General features: G+C 41.2%; 3 protein-coding genes across 6 annotated transcripts; 1 reads left to right on the forward strand and 2 right to left on the reverse strand.

Annotated features, from left to right (window-relative positions):
* Positions 1-201: 201 nt before the first annotated feature.
* On the forward strand, positions 202-6,005 carry LOC121177075 (eukaryotic translation initiation factor 5A-1). 4 transcript variants are annotated; one of them, XM_041031272.1, is made up of 6 exons: positions 202-587; positions 2,386-2,558; positions 3,086-3,190; positions 3,738-3,869; positions 4,264-4,336; positions 5,390-6,005. In XM_041031272.1, exons 2-5 carry the CDS (start codon positions 2,391-2,393, stop codon positions 4,324-4,326), a joined length of 468 nt encoding a protein of 155 aa, XP_040887206.1. In that variant the 5' UTR covers positions 202-587; positions 2,386-2,390; the 3' UTR covers positions 4,327-4,336; positions 5,390-6,005. The 4 variants fall into 4 exon arrangements, with proteins under 4 accessions (XP_040887206.1, XP_040887207.1, XP_040887208.1 ...); XM_041031273.1 differs by having other exon boundaries at positions 205-587; positions 2,389-2,558; XM_041031274.1 differs by having other exon boundaries at positions 205-324.
* A 321-nt stretch (positions 6,006-6,326) lies between these two features.
* gps2 (G protein pathway suppressor 2) lies at positions 6,327-10,075 on the reverse strand. The gene is made up of 11 exons (XM_041031271.1): positions 9,911-10,075; positions 9,375-9,492; positions 9,076-9,185; positions 8,860-8,972; positions 8,682-8,761; positions 8,499-8,578; positions 8,194-8,365; positions 7,913-7,996; positions 7,677-7,753; positions 7,354-7,449; positions 6,327-7,165 (listed from the first exon to the last, which is right to left on the reverse strand). The coding sequence occupies exons 2-11, from the start codon at positions 9,466-9,468 to the stop codon at positions 7,073-7,075; spliced, it is 999 nt and encodes a 332-aa protein (XP_040887205.1). The 5' UTR covers positions 9,469-9,492; positions 9,911-10,075; the 3' UTR covers positions 6,327-7,072.
* Positions 10,076-10,821: 746 nt separating this feature from the next.
* gabarapa (GABA(A) receptor-associated protein a) lies at positions 10,822-13,946 on the reverse strand. The gene is made up of 4 exons (XM_041031379.1): positions 13,701-13,946; positions 12,200-12,278; positions 11,975-12,093; positions 10,822-11,816 (listed from the first exon to the last, which is right to left on the reverse strand). Exons 1-4 carry the CDS (start codon positions 13,788-13,790, stop codon positions 11,736-11,738), a joined length of 369 nt encoding a protein of 122 aa, XP_040887313.1. The 5' UTR covers positions 13,791-13,946; the 3' UTR covers positions 10,822-11,735.
* Positions 13,947-16,236: the final 2,290 nt, after the last annotated feature.

Consider the following 16,236-nt stretch of genomic DNA (forward strand, 5'->3'; position numbering starts at 1 on the left):
TTGTGGCAAACTATCCTTTTTATAACCATAATAATATTAATCATGATATATAAAGGGCAGGAAGTGCGGGAAAAGCTGACATGACTCTGAAGTAACATCGTAATAACGTCTTTTAAGTAAGGATGGGATTTTATTGTGGCAGGTCCAACGGGAAATCCAGTGTTTAGATCTTTCTAACGTTGTGATCGTGGTGAGGAGCTGGATGAGGGAGAGACAGAGAAGGTGGAGTGCAGGCTACAGACAGTACATACACAGCGGGGTCCAGGGCTCTGATTCTTTTCGGCCCGGCGGCTGACTTTGGTTGTGTACCTCTCCCTGTGCGAGGTAAACTGCAATCTGGATTACAAACCAGGGGCAGAAGAGAGCCGAGCGGAAACGTTTGGAATGAAAGAGGAATAAAGAGATAGCCGATAGCTTGAAAAAAAAAAGAGGGGAGCGACATCGCAAAAAACGAGCCACAGAGGAGGAAACAGACCCCAGCCAGACGACCCGTTTGCACGGATACAGGGAGGCAACAGAGGAGGAGGTGGAATTAAAGGGAGAAAGGCTGATAAGTAACACAAGAGAGCAGAGCTATTATCACTAGGGTAAGTTCCTTATCAAAACATCCAATAGACGGGGCGTGTTTGCGCCTGAGCAGATGAGTTATCCTATGCACATGTCTGTCTGATGCCGTATTATGATATATTCCCTTTAAACGCCCCCATGAAGTAATAACAACGGTCCGTTTGACTGGAGGACCACAGCTCCGGCAGCTCCAGCTAACTTATCCCATCCTAACGGGAGCCTCAGCCTCACTCGGCGGCTAAAATGGAAAAAAAAAAACATCCGATGATTCGTTCGCTCGCCTTTACCGTCGCCGTTTTAAGTTTGCAAACCCCGCAGGACGTGGCTGCGTTTTGGCGTGTAGCTTGCACACACATGCCACCGGCTCTAACTCAACACACAGCGTGATTTAACTCTGTGATACTGTTGTCACTAATGCGCCGTAGCCATCGCGAGTATTAGCTTAGTCATTACTGTTCACCAGCGGGCCAAAATCCAATCAATTTCCATGGTTATATCAATAATCTGTGGGCGTGTTACCGGCCATAGCGGGGTTAAAACGACCGGTGTCGTCCACACGGAGGTCCACATTAGTATAAAGGAGGGTTTGAGCGCCTCACGGGTTGTCATTTTGCCTTGTGAACTTGAATCTCTTTATCAGCAGGGCCTCGGCCTGAGTGCAGTCAGTGCGCATGGATGCGGGGACACCGACTGTTCCACGTTACCGACGGCGGGCCGTGGCACGTTATGTACGCACTAGGCCGCAGTCAGCCCCTTCTTCTCCCCCACTGCGGACATACCGTACACCACACTGCCCCCGGGGTGTGACTTATTCTAACATTTGGCTCCCATGAGTCAACGTTTGCATGTCCGGCAAACAACGCGAGGGGTAGTTAGGGCAAAGTCACGCCCGGCTTGAAATTTGATTTATGGGTCATTAGCGCGGATTAGCGGCCCCGGTTTAACGCTTTACCCGGCGAGCAGCCACCGTAACCCAGCAGCAGAGCACATAACTTTGGTCTTTACGTTGTTTTTCATAGGTATGTGTTTCTAGAATGTGTTGGTTTCTTTGAGTATTGTGAGTTAGTGGCTGAAGTTTTTGTAGCTGTCAGTAACGCTGTACTCGTGGCAGGTAGCTGCGCTGCACCACCGGGACAAAAGTTTGGTGCTGAAGTAGTTTGGCACAAACACCGAGGATTAAAACTGCAGCTAAATATTAAACTCCAGCTTTATATATAGTTATATAATATTATAGTTATGACAATTTATATATTTATTTTTTACATTTGGACTGTAAATAGTTGAGCTGACAGGTGCCTTGCCTCTGTTGCTTTATTTAGCCCTGTCTGCTCTGCAGCTTTGAATCAAAGTGTTATTTCCTCTGCAGCCCCAAGTTTTAATTCACATCAGAAGCCAGCTGTCACATTTCCATATCCTTCTGCTGACATATTTGACAGATATTCACCAGGCAGCATTGGATGCTTGTCTTTCATGGAGGACTAGCTTGCATAAACCCTACTGATTGTATGATATATAAATCCAATTATGAGTTTATATCTCACAGTAATGTACCAAAGTTTGGTCTGAACTGAAATATATCAACCCTGGTAAACACCAGTCATAGAGTGAGAAGATAATGATAAAATCAATTGGCAATATTTACTGTGTGACTGTTCAGTCAATATTTAATGTACATTCGTAGTTTTCAAGTCATTAAAGTGGCTACAATAGCCAAACAAGTAAAGCCCACATCTGAATATTACACCTTAAATTCTCTTTTGTTACTGTAGCACGGTGACCAGTTATGAACAGTTGTACCCTGTGTGTTGGTTTCCACAGCAGGTATGGCAGATGCGGAGCTGGACTTCCAGACTGGTGATGCCGGGGCATCCGCCACCTACCCCATGCAGTGCTCGGCCCTGCGCAAAAACGGCTTTGTTGTGCTGAAAGGCCGACCCTGCAAGATCGTTGAGATGTCCACCTCCAAGACTGGCAAGCATGGCCACGCTAAGGTGAGGAAATCACTGAAGTGCTGGGACGCAGTGAATGCTGATGTCAGGATTTTAGCAAAAAAAAAAAACTTTTTCAATCTAATGAAGCTAATGCATATTTTATGGTGCAGCTCTTTGCAACATGGGTTCACCCTGGAAGAAAAACATAGTGTCGTTTTGGGACAGTATTCCCTACAGGTTCACCTGTGAGGGAGAATGCAGACAGAAGGAGAGCATCAGTAAATCATCACATTACTATCCCTGCATTTACCTCTGAAACAAACACTCATTAATGCACCTTAATGGACACTTTCAGTCTGTCCTACAACATTAATGTGTCCCCCTAGGTTAGAAAGACTGCTTAAAAAAATTATGTATGTGCTATAAATTATGTTTAAACATTATACACTTGTATCCAGTACTTGCTTTACACCCTGAATATTTCATAGATACTGATTGATAAAGTAAAGCAGATTTTTTTTTCTCTAAAGTGTATGTTTTGTTTTGGGATTCACTCCTTCATCCGTGTTTTTCTTTTGCTTGTGCAGGTGCACTTGGTTGGTATCGACATCTTCTCTGGTAAGAAGTATGAGGATATTTGTCCCTCCACCCACAACATGGACGTCCCCAACATTAAGAGAATGGATTACCAGGTGAGACCGCTGGAGGACAGACCAGGTCTTTTTGGAGGTCTTAACTCTCGTAACGCTGGCTTGTTGGCTTGTATTGTTAAAATACAATATTACATGGCTAATATACTAAATATCAAGAAATTACATCACATTTTTGTTGTGTTATGTAAGTGTTCATGTGACAGGAATCTGAGGCTGCCTCGTCTTTGCGAGTATGAAATTTTGAGTAGATAATGGGGAATGTGTTATTTGTCATAAATGGGAAATTACAGTCACGCCTTTGATATGACTGTAATATTCACAAATAAGCTTTGGTCTTTAATAAGCACAAGACTTTCAGATATAATTCTGCATGGCTGCTAGGGGACAATTAGCAGTTGGATGCTTATTTGAAAAAAAAAAAAACAAGATTATAATGAAGAATTTCTCTAGTGAGAAAAACTTCACAGACACAAACGACATAGAAGCAGCAGGCAACTGTGCTAATTCTGGTGCAGGGAAAAACTGCTGGTCATCTTTTGGGATCATATCGTGTTAATCTGTGAGCGGCTCTCATGTGTTCTCCCAGCTTATCGGGATCCAAGATGGCTACCTGTCCCTGCTCCAGGACAGCGGGGAGGTGAGAGAGGACCTGAAGATTCCTGAGGGAGACCTGGGCAAAGAGATAGAGAGCAAGCACGAAGCCGGAGAGGAGATCCTGGTCAGTACCGTCACCTCACTGTACGCTGTTCTGAAACCCACCTGGGCAGGACACATCGTTTTCACCGCTGCCTTCAAACTATTTTGTATCTCATCATTTACAACTAACGATTATTAAAATTTTTTGCAGATCAGATAATCAATAAATTGACTGAAGATTTGTGACATTAGCAGCTTTAGCTTCTCTAGTCCACATTATCGAAGCAGCCACAAACTTGTCCACCTCTCTTGAAAATTCTTCTAGAAAATGAAATGATAACTCTAAAATAAATCAGTGGGGGAAAATCAATCACCACCAGCTTCAGCTTTTATAAAAAAAAAAAAAACAACAGTGAGAGAGTGTGAGAAAAATGTCCTCACCAAGCCTCTGTTCTGATTCCACTTTGCTCTTTCAGATCACTGTTCTAAATGCAATGGATGAAGAAGCTGCGATTGGCATCAAAGCCTTGGGTAAATAAGCCACTGCAGGTAAATACAGAGCTACGGCTGTTTCGACTCACAGCTGTCCTCTCAAACCCCCGTACCCCCAACCCCGACTACCATCTGACCCAGGCCTGCCTGAAGAGAAGCATGTGTGTGTTATGTAAAATTATGTGTGTGTGTGTGTCTGTGTGTGTTTGGGTGTTGCACCACAAGCCACCAGCATGTGCCATGCCAGTGCAAGTGTGTGTGTGTCATGTACAGTCTATTGTTCATCAGTGGAGCAAAGGGGAGGCAACTCCAGCCAGCGAGATCCGAGGCTGCTGCCGAGAGGAGAAGTTTAGATTTTACCTTGGGTATTAAAGAAAACGACATGCCATTTTAAAATGTTACAACTCTGCGTTTCGACTTTACTGGAAACATCAGTGTTTTTTTTTTTTTTTCAACATTACTGCATTGCATAATTATGTTTTACATGTATATATTTGTTTGAACTGGACTTATTAGTGGTCAGCTGAAATTTAAAGATTTAAAATTGACGAAATGTAACTAATTCGAGGAGTGTATTCAAAATCTGAAGCTTGTGTGAAGTGATGGTGTGTTACTGCGGATTTGCCTACCCCTTAATGTACTTTTTTATGTTAACACTACTACAAGCATGTGTATCATTTTTACGTAGCGCTATCGAATATAAATGAAAGCTTAAAGTTCATATTGTATTTTTGAGCGGTTGTTGTATTTTTTTCTGTGGGTTGCACTTCATTTTACAGCCTGATCTAGCCAGTTGCTCCCTGTATTTCCCCACTAAGAAACGGCTTGTGGTATTGTTGTAATTGTTGGGTCAAACTGTTTTATGCACTTTCTCACCTGCAAACTGTGGGCTGTAGAATAAAGTGTCCACAAAAGATATGTTAAAAGCTGTTGTTCGTGCAATGTTTCCTCTGCAGAGGCTAGTTAAAAACACTCAGTGTCTCATTAAAATGTGTTTCTCTGGTGTTTATTTATATATTTTTTCTCAAGTATCTTCCTTCTCTGCTTTCTGACTTTTCTTTCCTCCTTCCTCTCATTCCTCCCCCCTCCCCCCTTGTAATTCTGTTTCAGGAGCAAACGAGATGCACTGGACCTGGGGAAAAGGAGGGGATATTGCCTCGTCAATGCTATTCTCCCTCTTTTTTCTTTCTTTTTGTCTTTGTTTTTCATACTCTTTCTCCCTCACGCTGTTTTCTAACCTTCCTTTGGGTTCAATTAGAGATGAACTTTAATAAATAATTGGAATGTCAAATGGTTAAAAAAAAAAGGAAAATTCTCTATGTACATTCACCCACAGAATAAAACAACATTTAAGTCCAGAGACGTACAGATGTAAAGAAAAAAGAAAAAAAAAAGACACGTAGAGGAAGGTCTCTCTCTAAATACTGAGTAAGTCTACAAATATTCAGTAGCCACCTACCATCAGGGGAAAGAAAAGTGATAATGTCACAGCTGTTTTTGTTTTTTTATATGTTCCCCTGTTTTATCAAGGGCTTCAACTCTAGACCTGCATTGTTCAGTTGAGGCTTGTTCAGCGTTTGTGCCGTACAGGACTGAATACATGACTCGGTTTTGTCTTTTCCGTATGGCACTTTTCTTTTGGCAATTCATCTGAACAAGCCCCTCCTTCTGCTGTTTATTTCATCACCTGAAACTTGTCTATTAAACAAAGGTTACCAACATGGCACACCAAGGTTCAGTTTCTTTTTGTCTCAAGGCCTGAACAGTGTCAAAGAGAAACAAGACCCTGCTCTGAGGACATACAAATAAATTCTCATGTTTGAAATTCTTCTGCCAAACCTTGATCCAGCTTCATTCGCTTCTTATAAAACCCCCTTCACAGAGACCCTCACACCAGGTCTCCACACAGAGCTGTTTGTGAAAATGACTGGAATTTTATTTGGCGTACTCTGAAACTCTGAGCGATGATTCAGGAGGCAGATAAGTCCAAACTGTGCAGGATGTCCCCATGGTCGAAAAAATAAAAGCTGACACAAACGGTTGGACGTGGCGTTTGCTTATCGTTTTATTTAGCAACGTAAAAGCTTTAAAACAGAACAGACTTAAACTTGATTTATGCTGCAGAGGAAAAACGCAAAACACTTGAAATCTTCTGTAATTGTGTCAAGACCATGATCATCTTGATTTAATTTGTGGTCACCAACCCTAGTGGGTCTAATGTGATCAACCAGACGTCAGCAGCACATTGAAATAGAGTCTCAGTTAAACCAACGTGTCTCTGCTTCAGTAGTGTTCATCAGTGTTTGTATGACCTTAGCAGAAATAGGTTGATTTAATCCACAAACTCTTAATTTCAACCACTAAGTGTTGATGAGAAATTTTTTTTTCCTACTTTTTAAGCAAGTCTTTGCAGAGACACTCGACCCTCCGCTGATGTACTTACGAGATGTTAGTATGCAAAGAATAAGTTCTGGTTCATGCAGAGTGGCTTTATACAAGATATTAACATTTTAATTAACAAAAGCACCTCCAGAATGGCTTTACAGTGTACGTGAAATCATAAGCTATTTTACAAATTAACATCATTTGACGTTATGTAAAAATCAAAGCCGGATGTTTACAGAAGCACATGAACATGAGGACTGCTGACTGTCGCTCATTCACAAAATCAAAACACAACTTAAAATTCAGATACTATACACAAAATAAAAACACACATCGTATGACATAATCCAAGCTCATGACTTTTGTCGATCCAGTCACACCGACAGTGAAGGTGAAGGTGGCTGTGAGCTACTTGCCATGGTGGTAGAACCTCTGTCCACTCTGGCTGTGGGGGAGGAAGCCGTGGCGAGGAGTGGGCTGGGGAGAGCTCTGGAACTGGGCCTGACGAAGTGATGAAAAGACAACAGTCAAGTCTGAAGAAGCACTTTCACAGTTTTTATTGTAAATATAGTGTAAATCATGACTAGAAACACATGGTGGCAGCATAGTGACGCACTTTGAGAGGTCAGCGTTGTACGAGGTTAAAATACATTGATATCAGCAAATTACAAAATTTTGGTGGTATGTACCTTTGGAGTAGGAATCTGGACCGCCATTGATGGTGTGGGCAGCAGTCCTGGAGCAGAAGGATGCATGGCTGGTGGATGCATAGGCCTCAAAGCACCCTGTGAGGCAACACATAGTACTTGTAATCAGGTAAAGACGTACAGCTTCAAGGACAAGGCAGTGGAATGAAGAATATGCCAGATTCAATATAGCCCCTTCAATTATTCAGGTAGTAACATGTCTGCATTTTTATTTTCAATATTCTATATCCCCCTCTCTTTTTAATTTAATGTTTATTGACCTTCAGCAGGACCTCATCAAGTATCTAAATGTGAAATGGTCTTACGGCATCAGTGAAGCCTGACTGCTGGTTGGCATGTTCCAGCTGCTTCTGAAGGGGTATCCCTGCTCCAGGGATGTATCCTGCAGGAGATACACAAGTTAGCATTTATTGCATAAAGCAGTGCAGCATCTGCAGAGCATTACTCTGCAACTTATTTTGGATAATGGTACTTATAGTTGGTCTGTAGCAAGAGAATTTAGTATGTAGAAAGCATGACACAGGGAACATAACGAACTGACCAGGCTGAGAGGTGAAGTGACTGTGGACGGGATAGCCAGGCTGCTGGTGGGGGAGATACGGCATGGCCTGAAATGCAGACGCACCTGGGGGAGAACGAAAGCCTGGTTAACAGTTTCCAAGTTAATAAACTGGAAAAGAAATCATGTTTTTCTTTTATCAAGACTGTATGAACTACATCACTGACATTCAGTTCTTTCAGTGAGGATGTAACTGTAACACATTTTCTTACATTACAGATGATGTGTGATCCCTGCCACTCAAACAGACACATGTTCTGTACCTCTGATCTGAGAGCTGCTTGCGAAACTGACAGGTACAGAAGGTCCAGGGGCGTAGGTGGAAGGATGCTGGGCCTGGGCCACCCCGTAGGGCTCGTGGACCCCCTGTCCACCACTGAACTGCCCGTGCTCTGCTGACCCTGAGCTGAAGCCAGGTGTTTGATAGTGACGTGCCTAAAAGAGGAGGAGAATACAACAATAACAATACAAGTGTGCACACAAATGTTGGGGTAACTGTTGGGGTACTTTACGTTCACACAAAAGTGAAAGTGTCTGTGAAGAGATCAATGAACTGTTCTTTACTTACTGGAATCACAGCAGCTGGGAACAGCTGTTTGCTTCGTTCTCCAAGCAGCGCACCGGGTCGACTGTGACTGACTGGACTGCCTGAGTGAGGAAAAGAGGATCAGCTGACTGATATTAATAATGGCAGACATGGACAATTTCCCACATTACCCCAGATGAGTTCATGTGACGCACAGAACCTGACCTTGAATACTGAGGAGGTGCTGCCCTGCGTGCATGGGCAGACTAGGTTGGTAGCTGGCTGATGTCAGTGTTGTGATATCACTAGAGAAGACAGGGAGCACAGAAATGATGCCAGTTACCAAGAATATGTTGTTAAAATCACGAGCATAGTAAATGAATTTTAAATTAAAAAACGCTACCTCTGCTCCTTCCTACGTCTCTTTTCCTCTTCATGGAGAACTTTCTTGAGCTGTAAGAAGAGCTGGTGTTTCTCTTCCTGGAGTCCCTGAAGTTTCTCACCCATCTTCATTACCTGCAGTTTAGATTTGTGTTGGGATTGCAATATATTTTACCATCTATTTTTCAGTAGAAACATCTTACTTCTATATAGTTTGTGTTTTCAACATTTTCCCCACCTGTTCTTTGGTTTCCTCCAGAGACATCCTCTCCTCTATTTCTTTTGTCCTTTTCCTCTCTTCCTCCTCCTTCATCTTCTGCTCCATCATTTTGTCCACCTCTTCCTCCTCTGAAAAATGGTATTCATGTTTTTCAGTGGTGGAGAAAGTACTCAAGACCCTTACTTAAAAAAAAAAGCGCAGCATAGCGTAGAAATACTCAAGTAAAAGTGCCACCATCGACACCTTCTAACTTTGTGACGGTGACCACTAAGCCAAGCAGTTTAAACACACACACAGAGCACCCATTGACGGCGCACCTTGTCTCTTGCGCTCCCTTTCCCTCATGATGTGCTTGTGGAGGGCTCTGGCCATCGCGTTAGATAGCTTGGGTCTCTCCAGCAGGGCGGGCATGGTGACAGGCAGTGGAGGGGCCAGCTGGTGTGGGTCGAAATTTCAGTTTAAAATGTATGAAGGAATGCACAAAGTACATTTAACGGTTTTGTCTATATGTCACTGTAAATGTAACCAGTAAAAAAAATAACACAGGTGTTTCGTGTTATAGGCCTGGCTAGTCCGCTAACAATGCTAACGGCTAAGTTAGCATTGTTGGCTTCAGTTGCTGTTTGCTGATAATATATTTTAGTATAGTTCATCAAAGCCAACGGTACAGTTTGTCATGAAGATACGTGGATCTTAAATATGTAAACCAGCGGCAACAACTTATTATTAAACATTCTCGAGAGCAAACGTTGACTGGAGTTAGCTAGCGGCTTAGCACAACGTTACGCATTTTATGGCATCTATTCTAACGTTACTTTAGTGTGGTGGAGTTATAAAGTACGAAAAATCTTACTTTTGTTGCTTTGTGGGTCGTTTAATGAGAACTTAACCGTCTTGCGGTTTCAATTTGAGGGCAGTTTGCTGAATCTGAGGGCAGTTTAACAAGATAAAATTCAAACTTCTCAACAAAATATAAACAGACTATGAGGTTCTCAGCCCGGGTAATAAAGTTGCGCTTCCGGTGCCATTGACGACGTCCGACTCCACATTGCATTCTGGGAAGTGTAGTTGTGGTATTTAGGCAGAGACGCCGGATCCCCTGTCTCAATAAGCAGATGTAATTTCCCAAATGTCCGTATTTACCAATACGTTCATATTAAGTACGGGCACGTTGTAAGAACCCTTTCAGACACAACACATTAAACTTGATCTTATCCTAAAAATGTGCCACCATTTTCATGTCCTGACACTGTATTTTACACAAAAAACCTTTACTATGTAAATATTACATTCACCTGTGCAAGAGTTCTAACAAATGTCCTTATTTAGTAATTTTCAAGGTCTAAACATTTTGACAGGGATGCGTAAAATACTGTACTGATCTATCAAAATCCTTCAGTGTTTACTTTGCCTTGCTTTTTATAATTTACAGTATGCTTATATCTTGTGCCTGATTTCTTTACCTATGTTGTCGCTGCTTCTCTTCCCATTCCTTACATTGTTGATGTAATGCATAAAACAAGTTAATGGAAGAAAAACATTGATTTTATGCTTAGTTAAACCAGCCTCTTGCACAACAAACATAAAAGAGCGGCCTTGCACACCTTGGAAAGGCATACATTATCTGAGTGCTCACAGTAGCTGATATGATAAGAAAGTTCCTGCCAGTACAAGAATAAAGGCTGGGAGGGTTGAACTAATGTCCGTCTATCTAGTCAGTATGCAACCCATAAAGATTTTCAATAAAAACCAGAAGCACAGATAAGCTTTTCATCACATTTTATCATGTATGGTCATGAGTGGAGAGAAAGAGCCAGTAATGCAGCTGTATACAGAGTTCAAATCTTATTTTTTTTTTTAAAAAAAGGAGACAAACTTAAAAAAAAAGAGAGAAAATTGCACTCAGCTTTACAATACCTTTAGAAATTAAGCCATCTAAAATTAACAATAATAACAACAATAATCATAGTAGCAGTCAACAGAATAGTCTTACCACTGAAAGCAGAGGATGATTGTTTAGTCTGAATTCTATTATACTCCCTGCTAGGATAAGATGAAGGGCAGCACACTAAACTGTCATTCACAGACTTCAGTGACTGGTGAGTTTTAAAAAAATTTTTTTTACCTAGCCACTTTAGTTTTTTTCTCAGAGAAGAACTGCTGCAAAACAGTTATCCTTTACTCTGCCTGAGACATTATCTGCCCTCAGCTGGTTGGTGCTATTGATTCACTACCCTAAACTCAAAACACACTTTACATTCCTGCAAGCCAACAAAAGTGGACAGCCAAGAACTATGTTCACTGTCAGTAAGAGCTGATTTGAACTCACTATGTCTTTCTTCCCTTAACCCCGGAGTAACTATAATTACGGCCTATTTCTAATATTATTTCATTAATCTTTTCAGTTAAACATGATCAATTATGAGCCTAGAAAAATAACTGGCCATGAGACCACTTAACCCAAGCTGTTACTGAAAAGTGGAGGCAAATACAATTCAGACTGCAGAATAATAAAGACAGAAATGGATGGGAGAAGGGTACTGTATGGGCGGTGGAAGTGCATTTGACAATATTTACTGTGGGAACTCTAGGCTGCTGAGCTGGATTTAATATTTAAATGAATGAATGGTAGAGGTCTCAGAAAGGTGGGTAGTGGTTGGAGGGGGGTGGTAGCGGGATCAGATTTCCCTTTGGCTGTTCCCATACACGCTCTCATCACTGTAGGCAATGTAGAGGAAAAAGTCCTCTTCGTGATGCTCCTGAGAAAGAGGGGAGGGGGGAAAAAAGATGTTAGTATGATTAAAAAATGTAGAGGAAAGCTCATCTTAATGTAAGTAGGTAACACAAACACAGATACACTGATAAAGACATGGTGTAAGAGCTGGTCAGTGAGGGAGAAAGGGAGTAAGACTCTTGCCTGGTACAACAGTCCCATGGTAGCTGAGGTGGGTGGAATGACGTTGTTTACAAAGAAGAAGAGAGCATCCTCAGCTCGCAAGTGGATTCTTTTCCGGATGAGGAAGTAAAACTGGCCCACTGATAAAAGAGAGTATAGAAGGTTGTGCAAATTTTAAACATGACTATAACATACTAGTGTCTTTTAAATATTGTTCAGAGACTTGGCACATAATACAATCTTTACCTGTCAGATCGGAGGGGACAAGATATTTCTTCTTGTCCAGATCTCCTATTCTGGCTTTTGGGGCTTTCTCCACGATAACCTGAAAAAGAAAATGAAAAATAAGAGCTACCGCACAACATGTCCTCATCAGATGGAACTAGAGCATTTTCCACCGAACAAAAGCTGCAATTATAAAGTGAGACATAGTTTAATAGTAGGTTTCACCTTTCTAAGAAAAGGGATCTGAGAATATGAAATACTATGACTTCAGCGAGCACTGAAGTATATTTAACCCAGATGTAGCTTATATTTTGAAAAACTCCCTCAGTATACATACATACATTTACAACTCAGACCTCAGGCTTAGCCTAAGGGGGGGGGGGGACAAACATGAAACTATTTTTAAGTTTCTTCTCTTAAGTCTAAAAATAGGACTTGTAAAATGCTACCTGCCCACACACCAAGCAGTAATATATCACTGAAGAGCTTAAACAATTAGTCAGTAGACATACAATTAATTAGCAATTTTTTTGGACAATTGATTAAATGTTATTTTTTATTTAAAAAAGGGGCAAATAATGACTGGATTCAGCTTTTCAAAGTGAACGTTTTCTGGTTTGTTTACTCTTCTATGACAGTGAAAGGAACTCCTTTCGGTTTTGGATTGCTGATCACACATAACATCTGAAAATTTAATTTTGGGCTCAGGGAAAATGTTATGGGATGTTTTTACCATTTCCTGTCACCGTAAGGATCAAATGAATCAATTAAAAATTAATAGTAAGGTTAATACAACCCATGACAGACAGCAGCTGTAAAACGAAAGGCAGCGAAACTGGGCGGCTGTTGTAGAGGCAGGTGAAGCTCGTCAGACATTACAGAAAGCACAAAGCACATTTATTTGCTGACAGTTTTGACCCAGACAGTCTTGTTAGGTCGGTTTGAAAAAAAGGCCAAAGGTTGTGGACCTATTCATCTATCTACAAGAGCCAGTGCGACGTAAACAAGTGTCCTGTTTGTTGACACCAACTATTTTAAGGTCCACTGCTGTTATCGTTTCAACGTACAGCCTAAAACTACACCCTGCCGCCCGATCAAGCCATAATCAGTCTGTAAACACCTGAGCGTATTTAACTCACTGTCACTGTCTTTATAACAAGAGAACTGTCATGTTTCCGAGTCATCAAGGATCTTTCTTTAGGATCTAGTAAAATTAGCCTAACATAAAAAATACGATGGATAGGATAGGATAACACGAAGCTCTCAGCAGCTGGCCTGTTCAGTACGGCCGAAATTCTTGTTGGTTAACCTCTGGCGTAACTAACGTGGCAGCCTACTACGGAGCAAGATAATATGTGAGGCTACACCTGAACTGCATCATTATAGTTTAGCTTTACGTGAGAACATTAGGTGTCACGATCAATCCTCTAAATACGACTAGCATTACAAAAGCCTGATGTTAGCTAGCCGTCAAATTGCTAATAGCACAGATCGAGCCAACAAGCTAACGTTAGCTACTTACTGGTACCCTGTCCGGATACTTCTTCCTTATTTTCTCGCCTTCGGACCGCCTTTTCTCAAAAGGGTGCTCCTCTTTGTACTGAAACTTCATGGTTAAAAGAGATGACAGACAACAAGTCGGTCACTCCGGGATTGTAAGATAGCGGTTTGCGCAAGGAACGGCTCAAATCGCTGACACACTCACACGACAAAAACAAACGGTGCTAACTAGCTTTAGCTTTCCACAGCTGTTTTCCTAGTGCGACTGTGGCGGAGGGATACAATAACAACATGACGTAGAGGAGAGTCTAGTTCTCAGGGTGTACCTCTCGCTATCACTGACCACATAAACGTTGATTATGTGTTGACAATCGCTTTCTCTTCATGTAAAATTGCTTACTTGAAATTAATATTTTTAAGTGGTTTAAAATCTATGTTGCATTTTTTTTTTCTGTGGAACTATTTTATTTTGACCAACCTCTGCGCGTTAAGACGTAAGGCAAGGCAGTGAGGTGGCATCTGTCCTTGTCATATGACCGAGGCCCAGCAGTTAGCAGGCAGGGAGAGGAAAGCCCAAAAACATGCAATGTTTTAACTGCAGGTTAGGCTTTTCAGCTCAACGCTGGCTGTTATCGGAGTCCAGAGACATTTAGTAGGTCCTCAGCAAAATGGGGGATAGTGCAAGTCACTGTTTAATCCATTCATTATCCCGAGCACAGAGCCTAATTATTTCTAATTAGGCTTTAAGTTTTCGCAATTTCCGTTTACGAGATTGCTCCTCGATCACATAATCCCCTTAAAAATTAAAATAAAATATACAATATTAAGGAATAGTAATGTAAAATAGATTGTCACACCTAGTATACGCTTACTAAATAAATATAGTCCCAGGTTGTCGTTCATATGCCCATATCGTGAAAAGTTGCCAACCTGTGTGTTGTGCAAGTGACCCAAAGCTGACTCACTCTACTTGCCCATGTGACAATAAACTCCCTTGTGTGCTTCACAGTCTTATGATATATTGTTCTGTGTAAGGTGTCAATCAGTCAGGCTGAAGAAATCCAGAAATTCCCTCCTATGTTCAAACTCCTCTCTTTGACAAAGTATACAGTGAAACCAAAATGTTTGCTGATCATCTTCAGTGGTAAGTACGACCTGTTCTTTCAAATACTGGGTCCAGCCCATCACTCATTCGATGAACTTGTACCCACTGGATTATTTTAAAGTTAATGTCAAGTCAATGTACAGGATAATCTAATCTCTTCCATGTCAGGGACTTAAGATCATAGGTTATACTCTGCTTTAACAGGATGTAATGTGCTGAGTCACTTAGGGACAGGATTTTTTTCCAACGTCAAGGCTTGAAAGAACATATTTTACAATATTACTATGTTACTGACAGGAGCTTCAGTCTAATTATTTCCCCTACAAATGCTCTTCATCATCAGTGACAAATCCTGCCTCACCCTCCATAAACCACTGATGCAGTCCTCAACAACAAACTCACTGAGGAAAGACTCACAGTACCCCATCTCATTCCTCCAGTGGTGCAAACCTGGATTGATATCTTGATAATAGGAGAAACACATCACAGGTTGCGCAATTTAACAAGGTGATTGGAATTCTTTCAGGATTAAAGTTACTTTAATGGCAGGTGCATGTTTGTTGTTTCAAGCTTTCTGATTTACTTTAAAACCATCTTCAGGGGAAGGTAGAGGTGTTGGGAAACAGCAGCTACTATATAAAGTACCAGTGTGCTCCTAGCCCACCTTAGTAGTTTCCTAACCCTGCACTAGAATAAATCTTAGACACTTCCTGAATGAAAGCATCTGAGATTTAAATGCTGAAGGAAACAAAACAGCTTCCCCATGTAACCATGTGCACTCACAGCTGTGACAGAACAGTTCTGAAACTTACCTGTATCCTTTTACTGGGAGGGATGAAAATAACGTGGCAAAAACTCAATGAAAAATGTAATGAACACTCATAAAATTAGCACTGATAAAAAAAAAAGCTAGAAATATTTAGTTGTCTGGAAAAGACACAATTACTTAAGCTGGACAGTTGTCCTTAAAATGTGACATTTCTGCACATTTACTACAAAAGGTATAAATATCAACATATACACAAGAATTTCAAGCTATGAGCATCTGCACTGGTGCCATATCAGACACAATATAAGTCTCACCGCTTTTAAACAAGTGCAACTGTTGACAGATGCCTTCTCATGTAGATTCCTTCAGTAAAAGGAAGGAGGGAATATACCTTAATCTCTAACTCTGGTGCCAAAGGGTATTCTCTTTGGAAAAGCCTAAAACAAAATAGGGCAGTGTAGGAATACTGAGTGAACCAATGCAGTTTCCTGTTACACCACATGATGGCAGCAGAATATTAGCTCAAATCTGTCTCACACAGAAACTGAATTCCTCGCCACATTTCTCAATCCAGCAAAGTTAGTCGGTTGACAAGCTGTAATATGTTATGCATCACATATAACATAAAAAATAATGAGCTGCATTAAAAAACAAAACAAAAAAACAAGCTGGATAGTAACTGGC

Source organism: Toxotes jaculatrix, chromosome 23, assembly GCF_017976425.1.
Source record: "Toxotes jaculatrix isolate fToxJac2 chromosome 23, fToxJac2.pri, whole genome shotgun sequence".
Taxonomy (NCBI): domain Eukaryota; kingdom Metazoa; phylum Chordata; class Actinopteri; family Toxotidae; genus Toxotes; species Toxotes jaculatrix.

Excerpts from the sequence above, each read along its gene's own strand:
- LOC121177075 (XM_041031272.1), top strand. The coding sequence starts at position 2,391 with ATGGCAGATGCGGAGCTGGACTTCCAGACTGGTGATGCCGGGGCATCC. Across the intron at positions 2,559-3,085 it reads GCAAGCATGGCCACGCTAAG|GTGCACTTGGTTGGTATCGA; the intron begins GTGAGGAAATCA and ends TTGCTTGTGCAG. Across the intron at positions 3,191-3,737 it reads TTAAGAGAATGGATTACCAG|CTTATCGGGATCCAAGATGG; the intron begins GTGAGACCGCTG and ends GTGTTCTCCCAG.
- gps2 (XM_041031271.1), bottom strand. The coding sequence starts at position 9,468 with ATGCCCGCCCTGCTGGAGAGACCCAAGCTATCTAACGCGATGGCCAGA. Across the intron at positions 8,762-8,859 it reads AGACGTAGGAAGGAGCAGAG|TGATATCACAACACTGACAT; the intron begins GTAGCGTTTTTT and ends TGTCTTCTCTAG. Across the intron at positions 7,166-7,353 it reads TCCAGATTCCTACTCCAAAG|GCCCAGTTCCAGAGCTCTCC; the intron begins GTACATACCACC and ends TCACTTCGTCAG.
- gabarapa (XM_041031379.1), bottom strand. The coding sequence starts at position 13,790 with ATGAAGTTTCAGTACAAAGAGGAGCACCCTTTTGAGAAAAGGCGGTCC. Across the intron at positions 12,279-13,700 it reads AGTATCCGGACAGGGTACCA|GTTATCGTGGAGAAAGCCCC; the intron begins GTAAGTAGCTAA and ends TTTCTTTTTCAG. Across the intron at positions 11,817-11,974 it reads CCATGGGACTGTTGTACCAG|GAGCATCACGAAGAGGACTT; the intron begins GCAAGAGTCTTA and ends CCTCTTTCTCAG.